The sequence below is a fragment of the Aythya marila genome, assembly GCF_965140915.1.
Source record: "Aythya marila genome assembly, chromosome: 17".
Classification (NCBI taxonomy): domain Eukaryota; kingdom Metazoa; phylum Chordata; class Aves; order Anseriformes; family Anatidae; genus Aythya; species Aythya marila.
Window position 1 is genome coordinate 1,147,099 of NC_139058.1, and position 21,403 is coordinate 1,168,501.

The 21,403-nt window shown below is 41.4% G+C and overlaps 1 protein-coding gene across 1 annotated transcript in view; it reads right to left on the reverse strand.

Moving 5' to 3' along the window:
• GRK3 (G protein-coupled receptor kinase 3) overlaps positions 1-21,403 on the reverse strand; it is a 67,157-nt gene that overhangs the window by 16,591 nt on the left and 29,163 nt on the right. Inside the window, exons 3-13 of the mRNA XM_082774524.1 lie at positions 20,264-20,337; positions 17,110-17,211; positions 15,858-15,932; positions 14,184-14,245; positions 13,030-13,081; positions 12,355-12,446; positions 9,474-9,573; positions 3,384-3,462; positions 2,116-2,246; positions 1,227-1,321; positions 310-417 (exon numbers count right to left, since the gene is read on the reverse strand). Of these exons, the coding sequence (XP_082630650.1) occupies positions 310-417; positions 1,227-1,321; positions 2,116-2,246; positions 3,384-3,462; positions 9,474-9,573; positions 12,355-12,446; positions 13,030-13,081; positions 14,184-14,245; positions 15,858-15,932; positions 17,110-17,211; positions 20,264-20,337 (970 nt within the window). The remainder of the gene's footprint in view (positions 1-309; positions 418-1,226; positions 1,322-2,115; positions 2,247-3,383; positions 3,463-9,473; positions 9,574-12,354; positions 12,447-13,029; positions 13,082-14,183; positions 14,246-15,857; positions 15,933-17,109; positions 17,212-20,263; positions 20,338-21,403) is intronic.

A 21,403-nucleotide genomic window follows, 5' to 3' on the forward strand; every position in this document is an offset into this window, starting at 1 on the left:
AGTAAATTGCTATCAGTAGAAGTCAAATCAGATCATCTACCTTCCTCACTGCCCCAAACCTGTACATACTAAAGCAAGCAGGGCTTAAATTTTGTTGGCTTTGGAAGCAAAAAAAGCCTACTTTAATCTCATGTGAAGATGTGGTCTAATGTGCAGGGATGGCAGTAAAATATTGTTTTAGATAAAATATACTATATGCACTATATGCATGTTAGTATTTCAGGGGACAGACAGTGATGGGGCCCACGCAATTAAAAAAAAAAAAAAGAGAGAAAGAAAAAAGCAGATGTGACATGAAACTTCACTCACCCTCTCAGAAGTTTGAAAAGCATGCAGCCTAACGAGAACCAGTCTGCACTGCTGTCATATGCTGTTCCCTTCTGAAGCACCTCTGGAGCCATGTACCCGTGGGTACCTCTGAGAAGTAGAAAGGAGAATTTTGATTACAAACAAATCTACCATTGTAAAAAAAAAAAAATGTATTTTTTCAATAAGATAGTCTCATTTAAAAAAATATTATAAAACATGATTTTATTTTGCTTTGGCCATACATACATATGCATGCTTTCTGTTTATATCAATCTCTTGAGGAAATATCTTGAAACAAAACAACAGAAAACAGAAATGACAAGACAAACTGAAGCAGCTACAGTGAGATGCAAATCTTTTAAGACATGACAGGATGAAGCTTTCCTTTTTGCATAACTCCTGAGACTAAACTGGGGCAAATGAGGACCTAAGAATAAGATATGCCAGATAATCCACACACAACACAAGAAATTCAGTTCCCAGTTACAATCTGATGCCAAGAGGCAGAAAGGAACACAATTTGCCTTCAGCTCTAACAAAAACCCAGAAAGAGAATGGCAAAACAAGTCTTGTTTTTTAGTCGGTTTCAGAATATTTAATTATCCATTTAGGACAATTAAAACAATCTGGTACTTTAACTCAGTCAGGTTCTTATCTCCTCTGAACAATGAATCATCTCGAAATAATGTGTCATCTTCCAGCCATGCCTACACATCAGCTGCTACAACTGTGCAGGAAAACAGAAAGAGGAGTCTGAAAAACCCTATCAGAGTATCCTGCGTAGCCGCCTTACAGAGAAGCCTGTGCCACACAAATGTTATTTTTTTCCTTTAGGCAAAGCTAAATAATGACGACACATCAAGGATTTATTTAGCAATGATTATATGTGCAGCAAAGCCCCCATACATACTACTTACACACTAGCATGTGGCTTCTTTTTGGAAAAATCACAGGCCAAGCCAAGATCTGATATCCTTACATGCCCATGTTCATCCAACAAGATATTTGCAGGCTAGAAATGCATAAACACAGAAAGGTTACTACTTGATATTTTTCAGACATCAATACGTGTTGGTTATTGCTTCTAAAAAAAAAAAAACAAAAAACAACACAGATCTTACAAAGTGAACACCACAGACACTTTCTACATAAAATCTACATTCTAACAGAGCACTACCAGCAGCTTCATAAGGATATTACAAAATACTGAAGAGTAACAGAAGAGAAAAAAAATTAGACAAGGCTTGAAACAGAAGGCACTTGAAAGAATAAAACCAATTTGGCTTCAAGTCTACACTGCTTTTGGTTCTTGACAGAAAGGTCTGTGTGCAGCTCTCACATCCTTTATTGGCAATCCACATTCTGCTCTTTCTGTGCAAACTTTTTCCAGGCTTTCCTTGCCAACTGTCCCACGTGCACCTGTCCCAGAAGTCTTCAACTCCCCATTTGCCAGTAAAATGCTCCCCAGCCACTGTCCCCCTAATCTTCTCCCATCACACACACTCCTTTTTCTGGGGTTAAATTAATAAGGTTCTAAATTAATAGCATCATTAAGATGGTAAGTGAGATCAATAACAGTGCATGGCATTTATTTTGGCATGGAGAAGCATCTCCCAGGCCAGTTACACCAAATGGATTAAAACTTTGTTGAGGAATTATTAGAAAATTTAGCTAAAGGTATGCAAATAATTAATATTCTTCCCAAGAACAGATTTCAGGTAAGATACTTCACTTCTCAGCAGCCTGGGCTGTTTGCTGCTATCCAGCTACAACCTGTGTGGATGCAGTCCCTGTGTTAACCATTACCTTTAGGTCTCTGTATACAACAAAGCGATTGTGCATATGTTCTAAACCCAGGATGATTTCAGTAGCATAAAACCTCATTTCTTTTTCAGAAAATACTCCGTGCTGGGAGAGGTGGTAGTGCAAATCTCCTCCTAAAATTAGAAGAAATGAGATGCAATTAGAAGAACTGTAAAACCTTGTTTCACTAGCAGACAGCATGATATGGAGGGAGCAGCTCAGCATTTGTAGGTTCTAATACCCCATGGAACACAAAGAGACCAGACCTACACATGGTGACAAAATACCCAAGAAATTTAGTAAATAAACTGGATTAATCTGAAGCTCCATTTTTGAAGTGCATTTACTTCATCCATATTTCCTGTCAGTGACTAATCTAGGAACTGAGTCTTAAGGCAAGGGATTTCCACTGCAAGTAAAATGCCGTCACATATACAGGTTTCTGGAGAACTGAATAAATTAGCATAAACAAACATTCATGCTGGGATGTTTTCACACTTTCCTCATCAAAGAACAGGCACAACGCAACGTCACTCTGTGAGCTAATCCACACCATCAACACATCAAACAGACAATATTCCTAGAAAACTGTTTCCAATCAAGCTACTGATTTAAAACAATCAACTGGAATTTGACCCACTCTTTTGGTTTTAGTGAGAATCTTCACTGCAGAACACCAAAGCCAGTCTATTACTTGCAGGATCGGAGCTCTATTTCTTAGTTAAATTTCCATCCTTGCAACACGGTAGGTGTGGAGGTGCTCCATCTTTAGGTGTTCACCACAGGCCCACAGCCACAGTTCGAGCGCAAGTCCCACAGCAACTCCTCTCTCTCTCTCTCAACACTGCCAATTACTCTCCCTGGGTCTTCTCATAACAGTTATGCTAAAGCTTTTAGATATCTTTTTCCTTTGAGATGAATGCTTCTCCCATCTATCTTCTTTGCAGAGCTCCTTACAACAGTCCTTTTATTTTTATTCCGAAAGTGGCATCCCTGATCTCCTCATACATTTCTCCACATGACCATCATTTCCTCAAGCTTCCAACCTTCTAGTTTCTCTGATATCTTCATTTAAATCTGTTAATGCTATAAAGTAATAGATTTTTCAGTCTACTCTATACATGCCCTGGTTTAGATCAATTTATGCCTCCAGCTCGCAGGCTGATGCTGTGCACCTCAGTTTATTTTCCCCGCATTCTCCTCATGACCTCAGCGAGCCCTCCTGCCAATATTTCTGTAATGCTGTCATCACCTTCATTAGCCTTGCTTACCGTTCATCAGGTCCAGAATGAAACAGAGTTTGTCAGGGGTGTGGAAGGCATAGGTCATACACACTATAAAAGGACAGTCCTAGAAGAAAAGGAGCAAAGAGTTTTTATCAGATAATAGGCAAATTACTACTTACAGAAGCTAAAAGTAAACGTGATATTTTAGCTATGGTTTTTGCATATATTCATAATAATAGAGCCATTTGTTTACTAATCTGGGTACTGTGATGTTTCACTTACAGTTCAGAGATCTTAAGATTTTGCTATCTCATTTCAATAAGAAAGTAAAAAGGCTATGAGGAGGCAAAGACTTACAAACTGCAGGTAGCATCATCATCTTCCAAAGATTTCCAACTACAGAAGCTAGGGGTATTCTGGAAGCATTTACCACAGTTTGTGCTAGACACTCATTAAATATACATTAAAGCTAGCAAGCTTCAGACCGTGAAGTGTAAAGGACACAAACTATTTCCCGTGATGGCACGGAGAATGCTCAACCATTGGAATGCTGATGGAGAATCTGAGTTGCATCACGCACAAAATCCCCAAGGAAAGAGAACTTTGTCCTTGCCTATACATGAAACGCAGCGATGCTGGTAACACCCTGTCCACTCTGCTGAACCTCCCTGAGAGCTGCACAGACGTGACCGTCAGCCTCCTGCCTCCCTCTGCTGCCCTTCAGCTCTCCAGCAGAGTTTGCAGCAGATGATTAAAAGGAACGTAAACACACGAGGAAGGAAATCACAGCTCTGCTTCATATGTAATGCGAGGGAAGCAAGAACAGCAAGGCTTGCACTGTGCACAGAAAGAAAGCGAGTACAGGGGGGTGCAGATTTAAGAACATCCCTGAAGATCAGCCAGGCACAGGGAGGGATGGCATGGATTACAGTTCCACTTCTTGATGCTTTTTAGTCCAAGTTCACACAGATGTTTAACACAAGCAGCCTTAAAAAAATATAGCTGGATAAACATCTCTACTGCAAATCATCTGCTCAGCAAGCTGTGCAGCTATAATGAAGGCACACTGCAAGAAACCACTGCAGGAAGCTGGCAGACCCTCCTCTCTTCATTAGGTCCATATTTGATTCAAGTGGCTAATTAATAGCGATGGCTATTACCTTGTTGATCCCTTCTCTGAAGCCCTAAGAAACCAGGGCTGGTCCAATATTCTACAACAAAAACTTCAAGGAAGCTGTGCTGTCCAGGCAAACTGTACCATCAAACCGGTATGTGAAGGTCTGACCCCAAACCACAGAAGTTGACAGGAAGACGAGCTTAACTGCTGACGAGCCAGAATGCCACGCAGGAAGCACGAATTTGACCTAACATAACTTAGACAATGTGTTAATTATTGCAGTATTGATAGTGAAAGCTCTGGGAGTCTCGAACAGGAACTCGCTTCCTTCCAGCTGAGCAGCAGCACAGCGCGGTGGCCTTGGGCTGCTGATAACAGAGCCGGGCAGCAGGATCCTCACCAGCCCCAGGACGGTTCACCTCGGTTCATCCTTTCGCAAGATAACATCCAGTATACTTAAATAGAAAAGCTTTACACGCTTGTCTTTAATCCCCAGGATTCCCAGATCTTGTGGGCTGACCCCGCGGTTACGTTCAAACCAAACTTCGTATCGCTGTGATTTATTGTTGGCTGTGCAAATCCTCATCCCAAGTACAACGCTGCTGAGCATGAGTGTGCGTTTAAGAAGCCCTCCAGAAAAGTGTATGTAAAATGCCCGAACTGCTAAATGGTCCTAGAAACAAGCAGACTACAGGCAAGACAACATGGCATCTAATAAAAGATATTACTTCTCGTTGTAAACATTGTATTGCTCATATCTGTGGACTAGCAGTGTTATGACTTAAGTTTGGAGCAAAAGCTTTAGCAGAATTATTGTTAGCTTTCTGAATTAACCGGATAATTCAGACACATCCCCAAGCAGGCCTCCTAAAACCCTCAGAGCAATCGAATCATCCAAAAGGATTTAGTATTATAATCTCAACAACATAAAACAAAAATAAATAAATATATAACTAAAAGAATGTTCCCGTCCCTGAAGACAATATGCCTAGATTTTTATGGAATCCATTTTTTTAAAAAAAGATATCTGCAAGCATAAATGTGAAGCATAACTCATTTTTCTGTAAGCTTTCCTAATTTAATCACTACTCTCCCACTGTTTAACAGAGAAAAAATTGCGGTAGTGCCATATTTTTCTGACAGAAAAGCCACTGCAAAAGAGTATATCCCAGCAGAAAAAATAAAAAACCTGTATTTTTAAAAAATGAAACCTAATGCAGTAAAGGATATTTCCCAATAAAATGATATTTCAAAGCAGCACTCAAGCTTCCGTTGTGAAAAAATATAAATGACAGTATGACAACGTTGTGTGGATTAAAAATAGTGTGGAAACGGTTCTTTACATCTAAACAATTCTGGATTAAGTCCAAAAACCACTAATGAGAAATTTCTGGTAATAAATCACAGGGAAGGGGAAAAAAAATAAATTAAGAGTGTGTATCTTAGACTGTAGGTATGTAATCTCTGACAGACCTTAGCGTACTACTTCAGTAGGTCCCCTTTGGTTCTGACTCCGCAGCCCGGTCAGCAGCAGCGGCTCCGTGCCGTGCCGGCTGCTCTCTCTCAGAGATGTGCAGGTCGGTGCCTCTGGTGTGGGGAGAAGACCTGCCTCTCTGACAGGCGGCCCTTCAAGTGGCTAACAGGATTTTGGGGTAGATTCCACACGTTGAGCATAATTCAGAGTCCTATAAATCTCAGTACATACAGAAACAAGGTACCTCCCCTCACAGGGGGAAAAGAAGACTCTCAATCTCAGCTGTTTTATTACTCAGCCTGTCCACTTTTGCTGTAAATACCTTATCTTTACCATCCCTTTAACACCATCTTGAATCCAGCCTTCTTTTTGTCAAATGATCCCCAACAGAGCTGAAAAAGCTTCACTGCCCCACAGCAGCGCAGCCCTGCGAGGCTGCTGGTGGTGCCCTGGGCTGCCCACACGAAAACCTTGTGCCCTCTGGTCAAGGATTTCCTGAACAACCCCCTGCTTCCACAAACAGCTCCTCTGGCAGGTGGTTTCCTACAGCAGCAGTGGTCTCAACAACTTCAATGTTCCTGTTTTTGAATGTTACGTAAATACTGGGTATTTCAGAAAATATTTTTTCCTTAAAACAGGAAGTAAAATATTTTCCTTATTACGCTGTCTTCTAAGAATTTCAACGTGCTTTTCGCACCTCCAGACTGAAAGTCAACACAGGAGAGGAAGACAGGGCCAGTGTCTTGCAGAATAGGAACGAGAAGCCTGGGCAGTTCATCCGCGTTACACCACGGGTCGGTGACAAAGGAAATCCACACACAGAGAATCCAAGCAAGGCAGAGCCCCCGTTTTGTGCTGCTAGACAGCTCCTGTGCCCCACAGAGGCGTCCGTCATGATTCTGGCCGCACAGTTTGAACCATCTCCGTGAGCAGCCACTGTCACAACACGGCCACGACGGACTCGGCTTTGGGAGCTCCCTGTTCAAGAAGTAGTTGTGAATGCCAAAATCTTAGGTGGGTTAACAAAAATGATTACACAGACGTATGTGTCATCTGCACAGCTGCTATTATGTATTTTGCAAAGACATCTGGATTCCCAGTTACGTGACTAATTGTGCTAAAATGAACTTCCCCGTTCCCCGGCTGCTCTGGGCAGCTCTAGCTCCTGCCGCTGGGGAAGGCGGGCGCCACGCGAACCCGACGGCCTGTGCCTGGGAGCAGAATGAATCATCTTCTTCCACCGTTTTCATAGCTGTTTAATTCTGCAAATCCAAAATGCTACAGCATTTCTTGCAAGGGCAGGTGTATCTAATCTGAATTGATGGCATTCTGTATAAAATCTCTTTGCAAGCTCTCTTTCTGAGAATGTAAAAGTCACTAACGAGCTGATGATGCTTACCCAAACAACAAGCTGCTCCTCTTGCTTTTCTGTTGCTAAATGCCTTGCAAATGAGCTCCACCATTATCAGCTTTGCAAACCTTCTTTGCGAATCGTTAGAGATGGGAATTTATATTCAGTACTGGAGCAGAGTCACAAACTGAAGTAAGACGATTATTATTAATTTGCCTGGATTTCTTTTCTCCACCACAGAATTCCTTCCACCCCACTGGCTCTCAGGGCTGCCAACACCTCTGTACAAGCTGCAATTTATCCTCGGTGACAAAAGTTAACTGGACTAAAAAGTCAGACTGATAAACCCAGCACAGCTCTTACGAGACTGTTCCAATGCTTAATTGCAGAGATAAAAGAACAAAGAAACACTCTCCAGTCCTTCTTCTGTCTCCATTCCCAAACAAAACCTAAATACCATTCTATGTGGAAGGAAATGCCGTTTAATGTCAGCGCATGCCTGGCCTTTTCCAGAGCAAGGCCGAGGCAGGGGAGGAGGCTCTGATGTGGGGCATGCGATGAACCACCTCGTCCTTCCTTCAGAGCGCTGCAGTCAGGACAAAGCTAACCTCACCATGACACCTTGATGTGTACCTTCCCTAATTTCTGGTTTAGGATGTGCTGTACTGGAGTGTTTCTAACAGTAGAGGAAAATTATCTGACAGGTGGCAAGAAAAGTTCAGAAGCTAACCTTCCAGGGACAAGAATGCCATGAGCTCTGTCAGTCTGCACCACAAAGGACCTCAGGTGCCTACCGCAGGCTGAGAAGCACCAAGTGGTGTCAGATGCACAGTGCTTTTACTTGACAATAAAAAGGTACTGTTTAGTGACTAGAATTCCATATTGATACGCAAACCCAGAAAAACAAGTCTCCATTTTTCAACGCCGGGTCTGCAGAAGACCAGGGCCACCAGGCCAGCACTCCCTCTGCAGCCACAGGCCCAGGCTCCTGCTGGGGAAGGCACCCGCAGGACCCACGGGGCCGATGGGTTCCCTCAGCTTCACAGGACCCCAAGGATGCCGAGCATGCATAAAGGTGGACGTAAAGGACAACATCAAACTAAGCACACCAAAAGTGAGATTTCTAAAAGAAGGAATCAACATTTACTAATCCTTTGGATAATGCAGAACCCAAATCAGGATTTATATAATCTCCACAAGATACAGATCGTGTCGCTGTGAGTAAAGCAGAATGTTTTCTCTCTGCTGTCTCGCAAAGCAAAGCAGTAATCCTCCTGCACTGCAGACACTATGCCGACTGCACACTTGTTGTCCAGCAAGTCTAGGACAAAATCACATGCAATTCCTTCTTGTGCCTCAACTGGTCTGGGAAGGGGATGTGTTTGCATTTAGCTGCAAACACGGAATTCGTACACCACGTTAGTTATAAGGAAAATTAACCTTTTTACCAACTTCACATGTAACCATGGTGATACGAGTTGGTTGCAAATTTTGTTTAATGAGACCAGTGTACTCAGAAGGCTCTGGCACTTCAAAGCCCGCTCCAAAGCTGTCTGAGCACTCTGCTGAACTCCTCTTCTGTGGGCAGCGAGGCACAGTCTGCTGAAGCTACAGCCAGTGGGGTTGCTTTTTATGCACGCTAGTAACACTTCCAATTTTAAATAGACTTGTATGCTAGATGGGCAGACTTACTTTTTACATCTTGATAGCTACTTGGCTGAAGTAGATAAAAACAGAATGGGCAAACTGGGTAAGATAACATCGGAGACACAGGAAAAGGAGGAAGAACTTTAACTGAAGCTTTTTAGTGAAATAGCATCTCATGTTCTCCAAAAGCGTTATCTAACTATAGCAGAAAAGGAAATTTTATTTACAGACAGAATAATGTTTTGGAAAAGTTCCAAATATAAAGACTTGCAAAAGGAATGTTAATAGATTCAGAGAACTAAGTGATGGAGAAATGGGAACCTCCTGAAGCCTTCTTCACCTGAGATGCTCATTTCTACGAGCACCCAACCAGGAACAGAAGCTTGCTCTTTCATCCTTACTTCAGACACACTGCTACAATCATTGGGACGGTTTCTGGGGGGAGGTTAACTTTTGCATGTCACAAAGCTGAATTGATCAAATATGTTTCATATATAACAGTTTTAATATCATATGCAAAAAAAAATAAGAATAATGAGTACTTACTCCTGTACTGACAAGAGACAGCATTATTCTTTCATTTAAGGCTAATGTTTCTCCTTGCTTCATCTTGATTCTCTTCTTATCTAAACATTTCATTGCATACCTGAAAATATTAACCATTCAGAAAAAGCACCACAAAATAAATTCCTCCTATACTCAGTATTATTCACTAGAAATTATGCAATGCTTATTTTAAGTATCCTGCAAGCAGGCTCTTTAAACACTTCAACATGGTACTAAAAACACATCATTACATGGCTAAACAAAAAAAAGCTCCAAAATCTCACAGAATTAAAACATTTTCAACAGAAGCCTCCTCGGAGACAAATGTGCTCTGACAAATAGTTCTGTGTCCAAACAACCACAGTGATAAAGGAATTACATATGAAATACCCATTTTTCAATACCTACAAACAAGGATTTGCAGCAGGAATTAAGTAACAGAGACCCTATCACGGTTCTATTTAATTCTTACAATTTAAACTCTACCAGGAAAGTAGTATCTTGAGTACACACTGAGTTTTTTTAATAGGTTTATGTTTTTTAAGTTTGTTTTCTACTCCCAAGAATGTTAGATATAAGAAAGCAAGCTTTTTAATCTTCTACAATCTATAACCAAAAAAAAAATACAATTTTGCTAAAAAACGAATGTTACCCTAACAACTGTCAAACAAGTAGGATGCAATACAGTCTGTGGGTATTTTTTCAAAACGTCAGGTGAACCTACTATCCGTCAACAGCAGAGAAGGACAGGTATGTTCCTCCACAGAAGAGTTCTAGACAGGGACAGCCAGGATTTTTAGGGCAGGGCCATTCATTTTAAAATAAGCTCAGGAGAATACCACATTGCAGCACTGCATCAGTGCTACCGACTGCCTACGCTGCGACAGCTCTGCTCAGAACCAGGGCCTCGTATCACCTTCGCTCTGCACTTCGCCACCAGCGCTCCCAAAAAAGCCACATCAGTACTTGCCATGCATGTGTTGTGAGTGGGGAAGAGTGAGAGTACTGGAATCTGGAGTTTCTAAAACAGGGAATTTATTCACAGCACGTGCTCTTGCTGAGAAGTCAGTAGACGAGGACTATAAATAACATTTCACACGCTACCCTTTACTTAGCTTTGACGTCACTGCTCCAAGTGAATGACTGGGGCCGTTTCAGGCTGATTGAAATCAAGTATCTCATTCTTCTATCAAGTTACACGCTCACAAAGCGCTGCTGTCCCTCTCCCTCTGGACTGCTGTCTGAATTGTATCTCTGGCCCCCATCTACATGTCCTTGAAGGAGGTGATGTGAAAGAAGCCTCAGGTGTATCTTTGTGGGTTAGTGAAACACCGATGGCATTTACCTTGGAGGGGTGGCTTCCCAAGCTCCTTGCAGGCAGTAAGTGCAGCAGAGGCAGCCATCTAGAGTGGACGGGATCTGGATTAGGGATGGGTAAACAGGTTTGGATTAAGAAAGAACTAAACCAAACCTCTACCCAGAAACCTAATCTAAGGTTTCACTTCAGATTTGAAAAAGGTCGGCTTTCCCACATTTCACTTTCCTTTACTCTATTTATACCTAAGAAAAACTGTCCTTTGCTTCCCCTGCTAGTCCCAAGGTTTATCCACCTCCTGCCATAGCAAAACTTGGCATGAAAATGGCTGGGAACCTGAGAACTACCTCTTCAGGGTGGATGCCTACTCAGTGTGGCTCAAGCTGAATAAGATGTTTATTTTTGTACATAGACAAATTAATGAATTATACATGGACCAAAATAAAAAGTACCAAAGCAAGAATAAAGACAGTATTGTTAGTACTAGTATTAAGATAAATACTTGAGAGATCACTGCAAAAATATGATAGCAACATTAAGATGTCCTCCACTGGTTAATAGCTCAAAACTGTATTATTACCAAGGATGCTAAGCACACACAATTGCCAGTGAAGCCAGCTGTAACTGCAGAGATTTGGTGCTTCAAACATACCATGCTTATGTAGAATAGTAAAGGTGTAAGGATGGTCCCTGGACTAAAATTGTTATGAGAAGAGCAAGGTGAAAGAAAAAAAAAACAACAAAACAAACAAACAAACATCAAGAACAATTTGTTAAATCAATGCCCAGATGTTCAGAATAGGACAATAATGTCTATAAATTGAAATCTGTTGATAAGGAAAAGTGTGTGAATGGTAAGACCAGAAAAAGAAAAAAATTAAACACAGAGTTGATCTTGGAGTTCCCACCAAGATCTCTATTAAACAAAATCCAACACTGGAACTATGTTCTTCCAAATGTAATCAAGCATCACTGCTATTGCCAGTGAAACAAGTGCTCATCAGGGCAGAAACTTATGCAATTACACAGATCTGAAGTACCATATTCAGTCTCTGCCCAGACAAGACCCTACAGACTGACCAACACAGAGGTCATATTCCTATGTCATCCCCTAACACTATGTTAGCACCAACGAGGTGATGGGATTTGCTGCAAGAACAGCAGCCTTCAGCAGAAGGGAGATAACACCTCACAGTCACCACGGTTTCCACAAAAATATCATTCAGCACCGTTAGGCTCTGGTCCAGGAAATCATTTAAGCACATACTTAATTTTAAACACACGTGCAGTCTCCATTAATTTTGACAAGACCATTTAAATGAAGGACATGCTTAAGAACTCCACCAGACTGAAGCCCTGCTGCATGACACATAACGGGATCAAATATCAAACAAAGCTTAAAGATGATCCAGAAATCTGAACCTCTTGGGATAAAACTTAATTAGGAGGAAACATACAGTAATTTGACACTGCTTTGCAGTGATTTTGTAAGCAATGACTGGAAGGATTTCCTTACATAGTTCAGAGTTTACAGCTATCTTTAAAATAAAATGTGTATGTACTCACATTTTTCCAGTGTCTGCTTTTCTGCAACCATACACTTCACCAAATCCCCCTCTTCCAATTATTCTATGTACACTAAAATCATTCATGGTCAGCTGCAAGCAAAAAAAAGAAATAAACAGACCAGTTTTTCAGTAAGAGGCTTAACTACAGACATTTATATTACATTTATTGTTTAGGGAAAAGAAGCTCTATTGTTTTTATTTCAACATACTTGCAAGCAATACTGTGTGGAGTACAACAAACAGCAAGGCAAACAAGACTGCTCTTGCTTAAGATTGACAATCTTATAATGAAGCCTGCAGAAGAGGAGGGCTATTCTTATGCAGTTGTACAAGAGCAGTGCATAGGGACAAAAGCAGAGGCTGAGGTAAGGCAAGCTGGGGACAATGCTGGAGCTGTGGGAAACAGGAGACAGGTGGCGTGCTGCTGTGAAGAAGCAATTCAAGCAGTTCAGCTTCTTCCAGCTATTATAAAAATCATACAGCTATTAACCAAGAGAGGCAGAAGGGTTGTCCAGAAAGGAACTGTGAGGACTGCACATCTAATAATAGAACAGCGGATCAGTAACATTCACTGTACTTCTTGATAAGGCCTTTTAAGCAGCAGTATTCAAAACTGATCATTTTCTTTCTTATATCTGCCTTTGACAAGATAAATATATATGTAAGTACTTACATGAATATTTAGCTCCACATTTTTCCATTGACAGAATCTAGTAAACTTGTCACTGTAGAAAAAAAAAGGTTTAAAAGTTAGAAAAAGTCAGTACTCTGATATTGAAAATAAAATTTGCAATTACATATGTTGTTATCTTTACCAAATGACAGCCTTCCTTTTTAAGGACTGCAATCTTACCCCACCAAAAAAAGGCAGCACAGATTTAATACTTCACATCCTTATAAGAGAAAGCTATCAGATAAGATCATTGCTGTAAGTGCTCAATATGTTCTTAATCTCTCCATCAGCATGTTTATTTGTTTTTTAAAAATTAAAAACTAACTTTGGAACTTACAATCAAATTACATAAAGAGACACGTAATTATAGGAATTGGACATAACAAACATTTACATTATATAAAGACAAAGATAGTTATAAGAAAACAGAGGCAGGTCTGTTTATGTTAATGAACCTTCGCATACTTTGAGAAATGTTTTAAACCCATATTTATCTTAAAATGGGGGGAAAAAATCCCACAAGGTGTCACCAAAATAGTTTCCTGTTTCTACACAAATAATTAAGTCTTTATTTTCAAAGTAATAAATAATAGTTCCATGGAGACATTTTTACAGTTACTTCCATCTGACTGCAGACGACCACCACATCATTTTACACCGTGTATTTGGCTGCAGTTGGATGAGAGCTGCACTACAGACCCTGCACACACACTCAGCTCCACCAGCATTAGAGGGCTGACCAAGGTCTATGCCTCTTTTCCTTACTAGACTTTTCCTGCCTAATTGCAAGGTGCTCCAGCACCAAACAGAAACACTGGGTCTTTCGGTCACACGCAGGAGATGGCTACCCCTGAGATCGTCCCATAACAACACAGTTCTGTGCTTTTAAATCTTTAAGTTCAAACTGCAATCCATTATTACTGCTACACGGAGCAACAGAATTATCTACAAATAAAATTTTGCCTCTGATACATCCTGACATTAATCTTGATATACAACAAAGCCAGTCATTTGCAAAGCCTACTGATAATACACTAAGCAACCATTACATGAAGGTTACTAAACATTTTTAGCTTTATTTTACAGCAATACTTAAGGGACCTGACTGCCTGCTACAGTAGGTAGAAAGTTCACATAATAGGTCACGTTCATACCTTTCCATGAATTTTTGAAATATTTTTCCTCGGAGGCTATCACAAATTTCTTCTATATATGGCTAAAAAAGGATTAAGAAACACATTTAATATTAAGTAGACGATAAGCTGATTATGCAACCCTACCCAACACACACAATTCACATGCCAAGTTTTGGGAACCTCTGAAGTTCACAAGCCAATGTCTAGCTTGGAAATCTGCAGTGACTTTAACTCTATGTGCTATTAAGATTTCTTCCACGCTGTACATCAGCACTGTGTAACTACAGCATTTACTGTGTTTGCCTTGAATAAGGCTAAGTGAAGCATTTAGCCTTCATTTAGCTTTCTGAGCCTAAGCAGGTGCTCTGAAGTCAAACACAAAATATTTTCATGAGCCAGAAAACCTTAAACATCTCCCTTGTGGGGAGCTGTGTGAACCCTTTGTACAGCACCTATCTACTGACAACAGTGTCACAAAGCAATCACGGTACAGTTCTTTCAGGTATTTGAGCAGAACACCTGGTCGCTCCTGTGCAGCCTGTGCTTCCCAGAGCTGCTGCCACCCTTCATCTTTCTGGTGCTTCTCTCCTCTCAGACCTCAGAACAAAGTCAGCACCTTCCGTTCACAAGTGACTTTTTCTAAGGAGAAATACTTTCTCTTGATGCGTGATGGCACGCAGTGATCTCAAATCCCAACCCAATTAGCAGTGAGAGATAACTCAAGCAATGTAGTCATCAATTTGTCAGTTCACCTAATTGCAACATTAAAAACAGTTCACTGAGCAGTAGGAAAAATCAGGCAGGGGCAATCTGCACATTTTTGCAATATATAAGAATATTTAGGATCTACATCAAGGAAATTGAAGCTTATATGCATCCCATGATTGATGAGGTTCATTATCTGCACAAACAAACTGGTTCAAGGCAACTAACTATAAAAGTTAGCAGAAATCTGAATTTCCTGTTTTGTACCAATCTGTATTAGAGCTACAACAATGAAAAAGTGCACTTTTCATTTATTTCCTAAAGTAAATAAAATCATAAAACATGAATAATTTTGCAAATAAGCCAGGATAGCACTTCTTATATTCAAATAGAGGATATGCAAATCTTATACTCTCTTAACAATTCAAAATTTTAGAAAGATTTTTTTTTTAAAGCACCAAAAATTTAATGGTACAGAAACTCCTGTTTAAAAAGGTAACTTTTGATTGGATTTTGTATTGTGGAAAGACAAAAATGAGCAAGTTAGTAGGAATGCTTAATTCCTCACCTTAATCAACTATAAATAAATACATCTTTAAATCAAAGAAAAAGGAAAAACGTTTTCAAAGATTTTACATTACCGTAACATTAAGGCAGATTCTCCACTAAACAGCTTGGTTTATGCTAACAAGAGGTGTATCTTCCTGATGTAAAGTGATTTACTCTAAACCATTTAATGGCTTAAAATTACAGAATTTTGAAAACTATTCTGTTCATACACCAAGGCATAGTAAGCTTTCGTAACTGTGCTTACAAATGTTTTAGACACAAAGAAGAGTAATTTATAATTTATATTCAACGTACCAGTATCACTATTACAGAGAATATTTACCAGCACCATTTTATTCTGTCTCCTGAAGTATTATGCACAAAGTCACTTACTGTCAAATAAGTTAAGAAAACTTCAACAGACTGTCTTAACCTCACCTGAAAAAGGCTGGCTGGCACTTGTTTCTTGGCTAAATGTGTTTGTACATGATCTACAGCTTGTTTCGAGAAAGGCTTTTGGAAAAAGAAAAACAAAGATTATCAACACAGTTGGAAATGTTTCATTTATGGTTTACAGCACTGTTCTTTTAACCATATGAAAAGATAAATATACATAATTTAGAATGAATGCAATATAGCTTCTCTGAAGTATATTATTGTAACATTTGTAAAATGACGCAGGAAAACAATTAGTCTAAAGCTGGAAAGCAGGAGTGGGGAAGATGAGAAGAAGGGAGATAATGCTAGATGATGCTATTTTGACAAATTCATTAAAAAAGAAAAAAAAACATATACAGGGACAGTTCTAGATAAAAGAGCTGAGGTGGACTTTTCACTACTACAGAGACAAAAATGCATGCTTGACAACAGAACTGCTTAAACCCTTCATCCAAAGAAACCATGCAACTAGAGTAAAACACACTGCAAATTTGTCTTTTAGACAAGAGCAAGTCAAAGTGTTAAATACAGCTCAGTGGGCCAAAGCTTCAGCTGGAGGAAATGCGTGCTTTCATTGACTCTGTCAAAGCTGGATCTGTCACAACACAGCCCCATGTCTTTAACTTGCCATATTGCAGCTAAAAAGTGCATTGTCTCTAGTTCAGCATGAAAGACTGCTTATCAAACAAATTCAAAGAGAAAAAGCTCGTGTGATCGGTTTCAGACACAATATAAAACTTTGCTCTGAGCTTCCAGGGTTATTGGAGATTAACATCTCCACTGCTCTGTAGAGCCTCGCCGCTCACATTTCTTTGAGCATTGCGGGGCACAGGGATGTTGTGGGTTGGGAGGGACAGGTTAATGCACACTAAGTGTGCATAGACACACACCTACACCCACAAACCATCTGCGCTCATTTTACCATATTTTACAATAGAGATTTAGTTTAAAGAAATACAGATCTCCAACGATTTCCTTTGCGTACCACCAAATTTAACCAACCTTGGTGGCACACACCACCACTTTACACTTCATTGCTGAAAAAAACAACAAAAACCCACGCTGAATTCAGCCAAGCCCAGATCCATGGGTTTCAAATCGAAATCCACAGCATTACCAGCACTTGCAGAAACAATTCATTCTGCAGCAGTTTTAGTTGTTTTCTGAATGAACTAGCAGTTATTTTGTACTTTCACTGCTGTCAAGCTCCTCCAGCAAGGCAAACAGCAGTGTGAAATTTGGGGATACGCACATGTGAACAGGACAGGAGCTCTTTCATGATGTAAGTGTCGTAAATCTGCCGACTTCTGGTCAAACGCTCATCCTCAGAATCCAGTTTCTCATATTCTTTTATCTGCAATACCAGAGAGTATGATGAGTACATTTTTAATACTTTTCACTCATTTGGTAAAAACAGGAGTTTGCTCTGGCTGAAGTTTTATTTCACTTCATTGTCTTCTTAGGTGAGACTCATAGGAAAAAGCCACATGCAATACCATAGCTACGAGTGACGTTACATTTCCTTTCTAATTCTTTCTTTTATACAAGGAAACTAATTTGCCTAAAACTCCTACGAAGTTCTGTGTTCTCCACCTGAGAAGGGCCGCCCTGAAGCAGTGACTTCCCCCTGCTTTGAGTTTTCCCTGCACACCCCATGCAGCTGGGCTGAGCAGGCGGCGCACACCAAGCAAGCAGGCGCAGCAGCAGCACTGCAGGTCTTCTTCCAGCTGCTCAGCCCATGGATGGAGGGCACTGGCCTTGCCCCTGTAACACTCGAGAGCATTGACTCCTCGAATTACTTCTCTGGATGCTCTGAATATCCACCACACAGCAGCACGAGCCCTTCCCAGCTGCGCCCTGCTCCAGGTGCCCACGGCACGCCGGGTGCCGATGTCCGAGAGCAGACCCAGCGTGCTTCAGAGCCTCCTGCAGCTCAGCCATGGGCTGCACCTGAGCCCTGCGTGTGGGGAGCAAGATGACTTCAGAAGATACACCAGGATTTTGCAGGTGTGAGCAGCGCTCAGTGTGCCCATGGGAAGCAGCAGCGGTCCCACAGGGCCAGCTCGCACAGTAAGGCGGCTGGGGCACCGCCACGCTCCCCGGTGCCAGGGTTTCCTAGGGTCAGTAAGGATTTAAAAAACGTGTTCTGCCTCCGTTTCACAATAAACTTTTGTTGTTGCTGTTCTACCATTCAGAAGCTGCTCCACTTACAGGATGAGCTGTACTTTATAGCTCTTGAACAGGTCTCCATGTGACAAACTCGCAGCGATCTATCTTTGAAGGTGGAACACCGTAATTAAGCCCGTATTTTTCCAGCTGTAGGCCTCTTGTTTGCTGACAACGATAAGGCAACAGTTCTACCACAATTCACCATCTGTGACTACTTCCCCCTTGGGATCATTTTATAATTAAAATGATTCAAAACATCTTTGCCAAAGAAATGTTTTTTTAATTAATGCAATGCCTCAAAATAATTAAAAGTACCGGAGAAACCCTGATGCATTTCACGTGAACGCAACCTGCTGCCCTCCAGACTTCAGCTTTAAGCCGACAGCACCTAAAGGCTCCTACCAGCACCTACCAGCACCTACCAGCACCCTGCAGCCCCGCTGACACCATCAGGTTTTCCAAGAACAAGCTGCCTCTGCTCGCTGCAGCTCCCTCGGCACCGCTCAACCCAGAGGTACCGTACAGTGTCATCGGGGATTTCAGTGCCTCCCCAGCGAACTTCAGCTCACCTTCAAGAAGCATCTGACAAACTATCTTCTGAAATCAGAACGTGTTGGTTTTCAAGCACCTTGAAGCTCTTTTTTTTTTCCTTTTTTTTTTTTTGAAACCGATCTGGATGAATCACTCATCCACTTAAATGCCTGATCGTGACTTAAGCTGCAGTGATGTGAAATCCCTGGAGTACGGAGCCCTTCTACATCAAGTGATTTTTAATGTAGCAATGTACTCAAATTATTTTACATGTAATAAATGCAGTAAGTAAATCAAATATATAAAAAAAAAAAAAAAAAGAGAGAAGGTTCTGAATCCAGTATGTCACAGTAGAAAACACAATGAGCCTCTCTTTAAATATCTTTAATGGGATTTTTCTAAAAGTGCATGACAAAGCATTTAAAATCTTTTTAGGCAACACTTCGCTAATAACCTAAAAATACAATTTCAAATTGTTTCAGAGATAAAGAGGTAGCTAAAAATATCTTGCTAAACAATCTGTTACAACTTGCCTTTTTGATTACTTATGACAGTGACATCTTCAGCGTATAAAAAGATGGAAACGAAGGAAAAAAAAAAGCCCCCTTTACTGAAAGCAAGTATCTAATTTGAGTGGGGGAACAGCGTATCGCTAAGGATTTATCTCCAAACTGATACCAGCTTACCCTATTTTGTGCTGTTAGCCCACTAGCAAGAGGTATTTTAAACTCATCAGCTTGATAGTAATCCAGACAAAAGGTTATCTCAGGCGGCACTTGTAATTAACACAGAGCAATACGGGCTGTATTTTAACAGCACGCGTGTGTGTTAACCAGGACCAGCACCTGTGATAGCATTAGTGACAGCCCTGTACCACGTGTGCCACACAGCCAGCGGGGATTGAATGGGCTGGGAGGATGTCGCCAGCACCCTGCGTGCCCCTCAGGGTGCCCTCTCCCACCTGCAGAACTCCACAGGGCGTTTGTGCTGCCAGGGGGACACCCAAGAAATGCCAGGAGTTGGCACCAGCCCCCTCGAGCAATGCCATGGGCAGCTGTAGTTCTGTTTCTTTTCTATATCCAGAGGAAGGCGTGAAGCACTTGAGAGCACACTCCAGTTGCACTGCCTTCTCTACAAGCCCCAGCAGCCTCTCAAAATCAGCTCAGACAACAGGGCATCATCCTCCATCCAGAGAGATGCTGCAAAGAAAGAGGTGCCCCGTGGCTGGGCACAGGGAAGGCTTTGGCAGGTCCAGTCCGACTGCAACTATTCTGTTCTAAGAACTCAAGCAGTAGCTTTTAAAATGCCTTGCTAACTTGAGTTTAATAAAAAGGTTTCAGAATATGCAAATAAAACCACTGCCAGAAGTTGAGCATCTTTTTCCTGCAAATATTTCATTTTCTAAATCTTAACCATTTGCCCAATAGAAGGCAAAAAAATCACCTGCACCACTCTCATAACATAAGGTCGACAGATCAACTGGATGAAAGTCACATTACTACTTGTAAGCCTCTTGTACTTGCTTAGAATGATAGTTTTGCTCCTTTCCAAGTGTTACCACACAGGACATTGTCTCTTGCACATCGACCATCCCACCATGAAGCTGGACAGCCCAGGGCACCGTGCAGCCTCGTGTGCCCCTCCTGCCCTGTGAGCAGCCCCCCTGCCTCCCTCCCAGCCCCGCAGCTCAGCCAAAGGCAGCTTACCTCCTCATAAAACTTCAGCTGAGGGACAGCTTCATCGATTTCATTCATGCAATAGTCTTTAAAAAGCAAAAAGCCTGAAAAAAAAAAAAAAAAGATTTTTTTTTTTTTCCCCAGAGGAAAATGTAACATTACCATGAAAACCTGTAAAAAAGGATACGGAAAACCTCTGGTGACTTGATGGACTGCGTATACCTGTGTAAATATCCCTAATTGCCACAGCTCAGGGATATTAATTATCAAGCGAGTCTACAGCACTCTGAACAGAAAAGGATGGTAAAGCTCACTCGTCTCCCAGAGGTATATTAAGCACATTCCAATTTCCACCTGCTGAGGACTTTATGAGATGTTTACATAACGCACGGAAATATTCCATTCCTCTTCACCCGTCAGATCCTGGAGGTTTTTTTCAGAGCAAAAGCAGGTATTACCCACGGTGGCTTTTTTGTTTGTTTGTTTTTAACTAGAATTGCCTACTTTAGTGATAAAAACCAGCCACTTCTGCGTTCTCGTTTTACAATTGCTGGTTAACATTACCGCTAATGGATTTTATAGCCCAGTAAGCTACATCAGAATCTTTATAGCTCCTTCGCAGGGACTTCACCGCACGACCTCTGCAGCCTGCTGATGAATACTTTCCATCAGGAGCATTTTAGGCTCTGTCCCCTGGAAGCACTGCCCTTCTGCTGCCCCTGCTTTGCTCATTTCACTGCAGATGGGGGCTGCAGTCACCGCTGCCTGCATGGGGCATCTGCGAGCCCCCTGGAGCTGTAACTGCGTGCTTTCAGCCCATTTCACAGGCAATACTTTTCCTTATTTAGCATTACTATTTGCTCTCTCAAGTCGCACCCAACTTTTGGGGTAAGGCCATGAAGCTGTCAGCCAGGGCACCAGGCAGCAGCAAGATGCGACCGGAGCCGGGCTGGGTGCTGCCGGCCACATCCTGCTGCCCCTTTCCCACTTACAGAGTTATACCCAACAGATTTTTTTATTTTTATTTTTTTTAATTAAACATCATTGCAATTTAAACTTACGGCAAAATGGTTCTACCAAAAAAGCAGCACATCATTGTGTGGTCAGCTACAAAATACTCCAGCCACCTACCAAGCCTCGTGTTTTCCACAGCGTACCATCTTTTAAAAA